This window comes from Crinia signifera, chromosome 3, assembly GCF_055691185.1.
Source record: "Crinia signifera chromosome 3, ASM5569118v1, whole genome shotgun sequence".
Classification (NCBI taxonomy): domain Eukaryota; kingdom Metazoa; phylum Chordata; class Amphibia; order Anura; family Myobatrachidae; genus Crinia; species Crinia signifera.
The window spans coordinates 7,644,569-7,657,429 of record NC_139219.1 but is presented as its reverse complement, the minus strand read 5'-3'; the positions used below and the strand labels follow the sequence as shown (position 1 = coordinate 7,657,429).

Here is a 12,861-nt window from a genome sequence, read left to right as displayed (position 1 = left end):
TCATACAGCACATTCCACCCAGTAATGCAGCACATTCCACCCAGGCAGATAGTCATGCAGCACATTCCACCCAGCCATGCAGCACATTCCACCCAGGCAGATAGTCATGCAGCACATCACACCCATATGTATAAGTTACATAGTATATATTAGCAGGCAGTTATGCGGCACCAGGCTGCACGGTACAGTCGGGTAGATAAATGATACATTGTAACAGCGGCTGAGGCTACAGTGTAGCAGTGTCCGCCAATCAGGGGAGACAGAGCGGTCTCAGCCAATCAGCGCTCCGGAGACAAACCCGGCGAGCGCCGCTGTATCCCAGGCCATCCAGTTCCCCGGAAGCTATGGCCAAGGTGTGGTGTCATCAGTGAGCTGTGTGTACAGTGCTGGGTATACTGAGTGTGGTGTCATCAGTGAGCTGGGTATACTGTGAGTGTGTGGTGTGATTAGTGAGCTGTGTACAGTGCTGTGTATACTGTGAGTGTGTGGTGTGATTAGTGAGCTGTGTACAGTGCTGGGTATACTGTGAGTGTGTGGTGTGATTAGTGAGCTGTGTACAGTGCTGGGTATACTGTGAGTGTATGGTGTCATCAGTGAGCTGTGTGCAGTACTGGGTATACTGTGAGTGGGTGGTATCATCAGTGAGCTGTGTGCAGTGCTGTGGATACTGTGATTTTGTTTTTTATCAGTGAGCTGTGTACTGTAATTGTGGGGTCATCAGTGAGCTGTGTACAGTGGTGTCATTACTGTGACACTACTGTCCTGCTGATGCTGCTTTGTAAGTGACTGTGTATAATGTGGTCAGTGACAGGGCAGTGTATAATGCTGTAGTGTGTGTGTGTGTGTGTGTGAGTGAGACACTACTGTCCTGCTGCTGTAGTGTGAGTGTGGTGGGTGCTGTAGTGTGTGGGGTGTGTGTGACACTACTGTCCTGCTGGTGTGGTGTGGGTGACACTACTGTCCTGCTGCTGTAGTGTGAGTGTGGTGGGTGCTGTAGTGTGTGGGGTGTGTGTGACACTACTGTCCTGCTGGTGTGGTGTGGGTGACACTACTGTCCTTCTGCTGTGGTGTGTGTGTGACACTACTGTCCTGCTGCTGTTGTGCGTGTGGGTCGTGTGTGTGTGACACTACTGTCCTGCTGCTGTAGTGCGTGTATCACACCATGCCACTGCAGCATGGCTGCTGGTAGGGTATAGTGCTCTCCTCTGTGTATTCCAAGTAATGGGCACATGTGGGCATACACGTACCCAGGAGTGATGGGATTCGGGCACATGATAACGCTGCTGTGTCCCTGAGTGAGGGGTGTTATGGCCGGTCTCATGGCAGCGCTGAATGTGTCTCCCCGGGATTAGCTGGACACTATGATCTCCCAAAGAGACAGAGGGGATCTGGCCCGCTTCTACACAGTGACTGACCCCAGGAAACACCAGAAAGGCTTCACCATCTACAGAGTCACTGCCAGGGTGAGTGCCCAGCCGCCTGCATCACACCAATGCTCATTTATGTTCTAATATGTGTGCCAAGCTCCAATACCACCTGGGAAACCACCAGTCCCCATCCCCCGCTTAGTAACGTGTGAGGGTAGCACTGAGCAGGAGATTGACATTTTGCTGTCGTCCTCCCTGCTCACCCCATCCCCCTCCCCCTCCCCCCTAGGCCATATGGAGTGGTGTATTGATTGGCCAGTTGTATAGTACAGGACTGACCGAGCCCCCAGATACATGCCTTTATGCTAATTAGATATTTTCCTAGGAGTGGGGTGATGGGTGGAGGTGACATTAAAGTTGCACAGTATAAGCGCAGCCCTGTGCAGACTTGCTGAGATCCAGTTTGTCAGCCCAATATCACACTGGGAACCAGTTTCGCCTGCACGGATTGCTAAATAGTTCCTGCAGCAGAGCCAGGTATCCAGAACACACGATTCCCTTGTTGTAGCCTTCTCCCTGTCTGTCCAGGAACCTGGGACTCCGGCAGAGCACATTTCTCAGCTTTCACAGGTTTTTGTTTATTCTTGATCAAATTTGTTCTATTTGGAACGATCATTTGATTGGTTACTTTATGTGCAGTGTGTGGTCAATTGTAAAGTGGGAGGAACCAGGTCTCTACCATTATGCAGCTGCCCAGGGCGGCAGCATCAGGGGGATCTGGAGAGGATCTGCCCAGCTGTGGAACTGCTCGTATGCGAATCCGCTAACATGCTAATTACTACTATTCAGCCCTTCCGCTGCTGTGGAACTACACATCTCTGCATGCCCTGCCACGCCACAGCGATGCTATGAGGGCATTCTAGTTCTGCGGCAGGGCATGCTGGGATGTGTAGTTCTGCAGCAGCTGGAGCGCCGCATATTGAATCCCCCTGGTGTAGAGCTGTCAGCTGCCAGGTTAGTGGTGGGGCACAGCTGAGTGTGAAAAGAACATAATCTCTATGATGTTAGTGCCAGCATTATTACACGTGAATGATAGAGAGGGAGGAGGCAGATTCTCCCAATGACATGGGTTCTGGCTTCCAGACTCTAATATAATATGTGGCTTTTGCCAAAGAAATGGAGTGAAAGCTGTTTTATTTGCCTACATTGCTGGTTGATTGCCAGTGCTGATTGGCCACCTAATATAGGGCCTTATTCAGATGTAATTGCCGTACAAATTTGTTCTCAAAATGGGCAAAACCATGTGCATTGCAGGTGGGGCAGATGTAACATGTGCAGAGAGAGTTAGATTTGGGTAGGGTGTGTTTGTACTGCGATCAGATCTAAATAAAGCTGCGTACACACAGGGGAGATATATTGCTCAGTGTCTCCTTTTCATCAGCGACTAGAGATGGTCGCTGATGAAAGGGAACCTCTGCCGGGCGGTGCCGCAGAGGGAATCAGCTGGTTGCAGGAGCAAGCTCCTGCGACCAGCGATCTTAAGAAGACTAAAAATGGGAGCGCGCACCTGCCGATTTATCGCCGGTGCACACTCCAATCGCTGACAATATGGTCACTCAGCTACCATATTGCCAGCGATAAATGCCCGTGTGTACGCACCTTAAGTGCCATAGTCTCTGAGAGATTGCCAGATTAAACGCAGCAGCATAACCAGAGGGCCAGGACTATCAGGATGTTTGAGATACTTATACCCTATTCAGACATGCAATCTGGGAATTACCCGACATTTTGACAGCAGGGTAATTTTCCCGGGTGCAACCTGCACCCTTTCACACTTACAGCACCAAATTACCGGGTGAAGCAGTTCTATTGGTAATTTGCTGAAAAACACAGGTTTTTCTTTTGTCTGAAAGGGTAAATCTAGGGTCGTAAATCCCGGGTCCTCAACCCAGGTAAAAAGAAGGGTTGGAGACCTGGGTTTTCACACCAGAGTTGACCCTTTCAGACATACCAAAATCCCGGGTTGATGCGGGTTCATGTGCAAAAACCTGGGATTTTGGAGGATACACCTTTCAGACATAAAAGTCTGAAAATCCCGGCAAATACACGGCATTTCAAATGTTGGGTCATTTTGCAGAGAGCAGCCTGACCCCCTTCACACAGAACAAATTACCGTGTTCAAAATTTCTACCCGGTAATTTGCTGAATAACACGGGTATTTCTTCTGTGTGAAAGGGTCAACCCAGGTCATAAATCCTGTGTCCTCGACGCTGTTCTCACTGCCGAAAACCCGGGTTTTTGCCAGGGTAAGCAGTAATTTCCCGTGTCCTCTCTCAGTGTGAACGAGTGTAAGTGAAATTCCCAGGTGATGTGTCCCGGGAATTACACACTGGGTTATTCCTGGGAAAAACACGGGTGTATGGCAGTGTGAACAGGCTAGACCCGGGTTTTTCTCACAAGATGCAAAAAAGCAAGCTCATTGCATTGCTCAAAGCTGCTCTTAGATTCCACACACTTGTTGGCAGGCAGACCAGGGGAAGCAGTGTGAATGGGGCGATGGGTCTAAGGTGCAGTATGTAGGGGGTCTGTATAGCTGAGATGATCTGGGCCCCTGCAAAGACCCGGGTTTTTGTTCCTGGGCAGCAATGAGAACATGGTATTACGGGGTCGGAGACACAGGATTTACGACCCTGGTGTGCCCTTTCACACAGAAAAAGGACCCGTGTTTTTCTACAAAATTACCGTGTAGAACTGCTTCACCCGGTAATGTTGTTTTTTGTCTGATTACAGAGCTTTCCAACTAGAGGAGAGATAGGAGGAGAGAGTTTTAGGTGACACAGAGTCCTAGCTTCTCCTCCTCCTGTGTAACCTGTTATCTAATGCCGTGTTCTCACTGCCAGTGGGAAATACAGTTTTTACATGGCATTAAAATGCCGGGGACTGCAGGGACGGACCCCCGTTCTCACTGCAGGGCAAATTCCCGGGTGAAGAAGTTCTACCCGGTAATTTGCCTGTTAACATGGGTTTTTATGCAGTGAGTACGGGTCAACCCGTGTCTGCATACCCAGATCTCAAACACAGGTAAAAAGAAGGGTTTTACCCTTGTACGAGATCCGGGTTTGCAACCCGTTCACACTGCAGAAAAACCCGTGTTGCTAGACCCTGGAATTTGCCTGCAGTTAAAACGGAGTATTATTATGGTATTATGAGGGTGTAGAGCAGTGGTTGCCAACTCCAGTCTTGGAGAGCTACCAACAGTTTACAATTTCCAGACCACCTAGCTGCAGCACAGGTGCACTAATTACGCACTAACACATGTGGAGCTAATTACTTCTGTGAGGAGACCTGGAAAACATGCACTGTTGGTAGCTCTCGAGGACTGGAGTTGGCTACCCCTGGTCTAGAGATACATACACACACCCACACAGTCCTCCTGAGTCCTGCCCCGGTGTGTAAGTAATACAGCGGCTCCTGATATTCTTGCATGTGACAAGATAAATTATAGATAATTATTATTTCTGTGTGTATTTTAAGGTTGCCTACCCTCCCAGAATGGCTGGGAGGCTCACGAAAAATGGGTCCCCCGGAAAGGTGGGCAACCCTCCCGGATTCTGAGGGACCCCCGCTCCCCACCCCGATCGTGGCATCCTCCCCCCAACCGCAGCGTTTAAATACTGCAATCAGCAGATCTCCAGTTTGTACCAGCGATGTATCTGTGACTGGTGTCAATCACAGATATATTGCGTCGTCTGTGCAACAGAGCCAATGCCCAATATATCTAAAGATCTATCGGCGCATCGTTCTTTATGTGCAGGTGATCCGCCAACCTCACGTACACCTGCAGCAGAGGCGGTGGTGATTGGCAGCCCAATGGACCGCCCAGTTGTGATGTCATTCCCGACGGATCAGGCAGCATGTATGGGGAACACGCCGCCCAATCTGTCTGCAGATATATCTACTAGTGTGTACTGCGCTTTAATCTTTCTGTACATGTTACATCTGCCCCACCTGCAGTGCAGCATAGTTTTGCCCAGTTGTGTGCTAACAAAACTGAAACAGGCCCTTAATACCTGGCATGGGATTGGCTGCAACTGTGCAACAAATCACAATCACAATTGCCGCCATATGGGGAACAGCACATTGAGGGCCTTATTTTGGTTCATTCTTTCTGACAAAATCCTTCTTAGATGGGCAAAACCATGTGCACTGCAGGTGGGGCAGATGTAACATGTGCAGAGAGAATTAGATTTGGGTGGGGTTTTACTTCAAAGTGAGATCTATATTGCAGTGTAAAAATAAAGCAGTCAGTATTTTCCCTGCACAGAAACAAAATTACTCACCCAAATCTAATTCTCTCTGCACATGTTACATCTGCCCCCCTGCAGTGCACATGGTTTTGTCCATCTAAGAAGGATTTTGTCAGAAAGAATGAACCAAAATAAGGTTCTGAGAATGGGGATCATCATCATTATCCAATAATCGCTCCTGCCCTCCACCACCTGTAAATAATACGGATTTCTCGGCTCCGCCACTTTATCCTGGTTTGCGCCAGCTTGCGTTTGAAAGCGGTCCTAGCGTATTTACCTGTGGGGGCATAATGCAAGTGGCCAGCTGTATGAGTATACGCAGAGCCATGCCACGCAAGCTGGCATCAGGACCAATGCGTCTTTGCTATGGTACTGCTGTCTCAGCCCCCCCCTGCCCTCCCCCTTCCACCCACCAACGGAAAAGTACTAGAGGCACTGCAAAGTTCTGATGCCCTCATTAACCTGGCGCTGGTCTCGCACACTAGTAAACAAGGCTTACTGTTGCCATAGCGACTCTGCTCCAGGGACCCGTTATCACTGGAAATTCTCCTGTACACAGGGCCACGTTTCTGATTACTGCATCGTGGCCCCTCGTGTGTGTCCAGCTGTTATATACGCGCTGCAGATGGAAGATAGGGATGTGTTCGTTATGTCGACAGTGTTTAGGTGGACCTCAAAATGTTGACATGCAGAAGGCCAACACATGAAAAAGTTGACATGATTTTGGGGTATCCAGTTTTTTCTATGGCTGTGGGTTGTTAGGGCTACACCAACTAGGTCGACAAGCATTGGGCCGACATGGGTCTAGGTCGACAGGTCATTAGGTCGACACATGCATTAGATCTCTATGCAGAAACAGGGATTATCTGCAGCGCTGGGTTAATGTGCAATTCTTTATATGGGGTTCGCAGGTTTTCAAAAATAACAGATTATTCCAGAAGTTTTTTCTTCTTTTACTAAAAAAAAACGTTTATTTATGAAGCAAATATGTATGCAAAAAAACTTTTGCCAAAGATATAAGTAAAAAACTTTTCCCAAAGATATGAATAAAAAATTGCAAAAAATACAAAATATAAAACACAGTATACAGTCTCGTTCCTTGCAGAAAAAAAGTTTTAAAATAGGCTCACCGGACCTTTCGGGGGCAGAATCTCCTACCACTTAGATGTTTCTCAGTGGGATTTCTTTAGCAGGATGAAATGCTGCTCCTTCACTGGTACTCTTCCCTTCAGGCACCACACTGCCACTGTGGTGACCCTTCGGGTTTTCCCTGTGTTTGGATAAAGTATTCCCTCGTGTGTAGGAGATAGGTACAGGTAATCCTTAGAGCAGAAAGAACACACAGCCTGCGTTCCTCTGACCAGCCAGCACCTGCCTGCGCTCGCAGTCTGGCAGGGTCACCGGGACGCTGATCTTTAAATGTATGCTGTGGGGCTCCGATGTTATCTGGATACCTCTCCCAGGCTTCACTTGAATGTATGTGAGCCTCTCGGGGTGCGATTGTATATACCCCGGTACTGCTCCCTTGTGTCTGGCGGCTTTTTACTTTTCTGTGAGCTCCAATCTCCAGCTGCTCATCTACTAGTTTCAACCTCTTGGACCCAAGAGGAAACATCTAAGTGGTAGGAGATTCTGCCCCCGAGAGGTCCGGTGAGCCTATTTTAAAACTTTTTTTCTGCAAGGAACGAGACTGTATACTGTTTTTGCAAATTTTTATTCATATCTTTGGGAAAAGTTTTTTACTCATATCTTTGGCAAAAGTTTTTTTTTTTTGCATATATATTGGCTTCATAAATAAAAGTTTTTTTAAGTAAACGAAGAAAAAACTTCTGGAATAATCTGTTATTTTTGAAAACCTGCGAACCCCATATAAAGAATTGCACATTAACCCAGCGCTGCAGATAATCCCTGTTTCTGCATAGAGATTGTCCATTGAAATAATCATTGATTGAATATTTTCACCTGGGATTCAGTAGCTGCAGGGATAGAGCGCTTGAGACTGTGTGGACTGACTTTTTTAAAGAGAACATGCATTAGATCGACATGGGCAAGGTCAACAGTCAAAAGGTCAACATGGGGTTTTCACAGTTTTTTTTTTTTTTTTTTTTTTTTTACCTGAATGTCAACATGGACACAGTTTGAAGTGCACCGCATCGGTCGCATAACTCGCTGCGCTCGGCACACTACTTTATTCTCCCACTACGCCCTACTGGATGGTGGGGCATGAAATACCGCCTGTCGGCTCAGTGAAAAACCACATGTTGACCTTTTGACTGTCAACCTAATGACCTGTCGACCTAGACACATGTCGACCTTCCTGCCTGTCGACCTTGTGGTGTCAACCCAATGTTTGTCGACCAAGTTGGTGTAATGTAATGACCCCCTAATTAGTGTTCCATGTCGCCCCTCATGGCTTGTTTCGGGCAACGTTTACCGTTGCCAATTGGAGTCCACGTGGATGTTAAAGTATGAAAAAGTGAAATGAAACATATTGTGAAAAACTCATGTCGGCCATATGCTGTACCACTAATGCAGGGTTGGGGAACCTTCGGCCCTCCGGCTGTTGAACTACACATCCCAGCATGCCCTGCTAAAGTTTTGCTATTTGTCCATGCTTAAACTGTTGCAGTGCATGCTGGGATGTGTAGTGCCGAAGGTTCCACATCCCTGCACTAGTGGGTCAACCTTTTGACCTAATGCATGTCACATGATTTACAGTATGTCTATACCTATTTTGGCTTTTTTTTTGTCTTCGGCTCTTAAATATAAAATCAGGGTAGTGGTACCCTCTCCTGGGGTAGAGGGGCATCTCCAAATACACAGCAGCCCGAAAACCTCATACCAGACCAGGGTTTTCCTGCAGTCTATCTGGGGCTAGTTTTATTGTGCAGCACATAAAATAAAATTATCCCCTAGCCCGTCTGGGTACTAATTAATCTGTGTGGGTAGGAAATAATGCCCCTACCACAAACACAGGCACATTGCCCACAGTCTGTAAATCACGGTGCCATATACAGACCTGATACCAGTTTCCCCAGGCACTAAGACCCTGTGCACAACTTATATCAGCCTCTTACCGCTGCAGACACTAATTATCCTGCTCTCGGGTGAAGGCCTAAACACCCGAAATGGGCCTTTTGGATGGAGCCCTCCCTTCTACCTCACATCCACCCCCCAGGAACCCTTATCTGGCTTTTACCACCAGCTCTCAGCAGCAATCACAAACATTTTCCTATTATTTTGAAATACCCGGTAGAACCCTATCTCCCGTTTATCATCTCACCGGTGCTTCTATCACTTTATGCTGAAAGCTCGTTTACTATTAATGCAGGAATAAGCAAGGTAATAAAGCGGGTGATCTGATTGTAGATAATCTGGATTTTGCTTATTCTAACTGATATTTCTCTCGCAGATTGTGTCCAGGAAGAACCCAGAAGATGTCCAGGAGGTGAATATCGGATCATTTGGTTATATTAAATATTATGGCAGAGTCGTGTAATACCAATGGTAGTGGCTGAGGAATTTGGGGGTTATGACGGTGGGTGGGATTTAAGGGAAGATGGGAACTGATGGGAGTATAGATGTGGTACGGGAGGCCGGGTAAGCTAATTATTAAGGAGTGGTTCCACAGGCAGGTAGTTGAGGCTGTGGGAAATAGAGGCGAGAGGCGCGAAGGTTTGTGGAGTGTGCAACCTGGGGGGGTGTGAGATGAAGCCCACTAAGGATTGTGGAGGATCGAGAAGTAAAGCCAAGTGGTGGGGTGTCTGATTGGCCTGTTATGACAGCCGGTGGGTTACCATGTAGGACATTAATGACCCAGGCAGGAGAAAATAGGAAGCCCCTCCCCCCTCCTGATTGGCAGTTGTTTCGTTAAATAGGGGGGCATCTGGGCAGTAACTCAGTTTGTATTGGGGGCTCTGTTTGGGTGGTCCCTCTCCATTCACGCAGATTGTTTTATGTCTTTAACCAATGCATTACGTGGGATGAAGAACAGAAGTAGGTAAGTACTTCCCAAGACCACTATGCTGTGGAAACGTTTAGGAGGCCATAATTAAAATAATTACTATGGGGGGACAGTTAATCAGCAAACTAATTAATAACATCATTGAGAGGACACCATTATTTACTGAAGGAATAATGGGCACGATTTCTTTCTGCACTTATCTCCTATCTCTCCCTGGTTCCCACAGGCCACAAGGGGCTCAGTGCTAATTGCCATTAGACCGGGCCTGACCCCTGAGGGCGGGGACACATTGTAATGAGCAGGAGAGGTTATTGAAGGGGGCGGGGCCTGCTGTCACTTACTACAACGCTAATGGTGGTTTCCTGTAAACTACACATTTTAGATTTTATGTATGCAATCGCCCAAACACCCGCTGTGCAATTGGGCATATGTTCTAGCCTGTTTTACTGCGAGGGACGTTTTATTAAATGAAATGCACTCTTGTACCTTTCCGGTTCTCGTCCATCAGCCAATGCTTTGTATCATCCTGGAAAACAGTCATTTTTCAGGCACCAGGTATCCACAAAAAGCCAGACTCTACATTGTGACTGTGTATTCTACTGGAGAATTTGTGAGGCACAGGAGTTATTTCCCCAGAGCAGCTGCTTGGATATAGGGGTAGTCACTCCCTATTAGATTGAACAACAGAAAAAATAAAAAAGAAGCAGCGCTGCAACCACAATGAAATGAGGACTTGGTAATCAAGATAATTTCCTTTTATATAGACTGAAAAACACATAAAATTACATCACATGCATATACATAAAATAACATTTAAAAAATGAATAAAAAGGAGGGTATCTCACTTAACACATTTACTGGGTCCAGGGGTACTGTAGGTATTGGATATGTCCTTTTTAAGGTAAGTACACTTGCTTAGCCACTGTTAGGTGCCACTTGAATGACTGAATGTCCCAATTGGTAAAAAGAGGTGAAAATACAGGTCCTCACTATTGTGTACGGAATCTTGTATAGTTGCTGCTGGAGGAATCTGTAGGGTTGCTCCAAAGAATAGGATGTGTAGTTGGACCCAAGCCCCTTTCTTTGTCACGGGGACCCATATGTCCACTGAGGGTTGGGTAATGGGTAGCTCAAATTTCTCTGGATGAGTATAACCCTCTGGGCAGCTGTATATCCTAGAGCTCACTAGAATCTGGGTTATAGTCTCTCACTTGAGAATGAGTCCTTATCGGAAGTTGGAACCCTCTAACAGGTGGCTGGATGGAATGGCTCACCTGGAGGAGGCTGCTTGTGGGTTATCCAAGTTAAAACCGCATTGGGTAGTGGATGGATCTGGGGACAGGCGAGTGGCAGCAAGATGGTGGGTGGCAATGTGGGCTACCTCTTGGTCCAGTCCTGGGAATTTAAAAGCAAACAACTGACGCGTTTCGCCACTAACTGTGGCTTTTTCAAAGGTTGCAAAGATTTCATTGTGGTTGCAGCGCTACTGCATTGTGACTGTATACAATTGGGAGGGAGACAAGAAATAGAAAAAGTCCTTTTAGATTATTATACGTTATTTATATGGCGCCAGATCACATAAACAAATAAGCAAAACAGTGACTTAAGGTGCCCATACACGCACCAATTACCCGGTACTTTTTGTGCTAAAATAGCATCGTTGTGCATGTGTTGTGCATGCGATGCGATGCTATTTTAGCACAAAAAGTACAGAGTAATTGGTACGTGTATGGGCACCTTTACAGCTGTAAGTAAGACTCAGTAGAGGACACTGACATAAGTATCAGGGGGCAGAGAACAAGGGATCCGCAGCTCCCTATTACAGAGTATATAACCCAGGAGACAGTGACTTACAGCTGTATACAATAGAGGACAAGTACAGGGCACATAAACATAGCTGCATCAGCAGGCGGCACTGACATAGGTATCAGGGGGCAGAGAACAAGGGATCCGCAGCACCCTATTACAGAGTATATAACCCAGGAGACAGTGACTGACAGCTGAATACAATAGAGGACAAGTACAGGGCACATAACCATAGCTGCATCAGCAGAGGACACTGACATAAGTATCAGGAGTCAGAGAACAAGGAATCCGCAGCACCCTATTACAGAGTATATAATCCAGGATACAGTGACTTACAGCTGAATACAATAGAGGACAAGTACAGGGTATATAACCATAGCTGCATCAGCAGAGGACACTGACATAAGTATCAGGGGGCAGAGAACAAGGGATCCGCAGCGCCCTATTACACAGTATATAACCCAGGAGACAGTAACTTACAGCTGAATACAATAGAGGACAAATACAGGGCACATAACCATAGCTGTATCAGCAGGCGGCACTGACATAAGTATCAGGGTACATAGAACAAGGGATCCGCAGCGCCCTATTACAGAGTATATAACGCAGGAGACAGTGACTTACAGCTGAATACAATAGAGGACAAGTACAGGGTACATAACCATAGCTGCATCAGCAGAGGACACTGACATAAGTATCAGGGGGCAGAGAACAAGGGATCCGCAGCACCCTATTACAGAGTATATAACCCAGGAGACAGTGACTTACAGCTGACTACAATAGAGGACAAGTACAGGGCACATAACTATAGCTGCATCAGCAGAGGACACTAACTTTGTATCAGGGGCAGACAACAAGGGATCCGCAGCACCCTATTACAGAGTATATAACCCAGGAGACAGTGATTGACAGCTGAATATACAGTAATAGAGGACAAGTACAGGGCACATAGGTCATGCTGCCTGCTGATACAGCTATGGTTAAGTATCAGGGGGCAGAGAACAAGGGATCCGCAGCGCCCTATTACAGAGTGTATAACCCGTGAGACAGTGACTTACAGCTGACTACAATATAGGACAAGTACAGGGCACATAACCATAGCTGCATCAGCAGGCGGCACTGACATAAGTATCAGGGGGCAGAGAACAAGGGATCCGCAGCGCCTATTACAGAGTGTATAACCCGGGAGACAGTGACTTACAGCTGAATACAATAGAGGACAAGTACAGGGCACATAACCATAGCTCTATGTTTCTATGGATCAGCAGGTGGCACTGACATAAGTATCAGGGGGCAGAGAACAAGGGATCCGCAGCACCCTATTACAGAGTATATAACCCAGGAGACAATGACTTACAGCTGAATACAATAGAGAAAAAGTACAGGGCACATAACCACAGCTGCATCAGCAGAGGAC

General features: G+C 46.9%; 1 protein-coding gene across 1 annotated transcript in view; it reads left to right on the top strand.

The window, feature by feature from the left end:
* Nucleotides 1-233: 233 nt before the first annotated feature.
* RPS6KC1 (ribosomal protein S6 kinase C1) overlaps nucleotides 234-12,861 on the top strand; it is a 166,717-nt gene continuing 154,089 nt past the window's right edge. Inside the window, exons 1-2 of the mRNA XM_083175184.1 lie at nucleotides 234-1,463; nucleotides 9,087-9,122. Of these exons, the coding sequence (XP_083031310.1) occupies nucleotides 1,362-1,463; nucleotides 9,087-9,122 (138 nt within the window). The 5' untranslated portion in view covers nucleotides 234-1,361. The remainder of the gene's footprint in view (nucleotides 1,464-9,086; nucleotides 9,123-12,861) is intronic.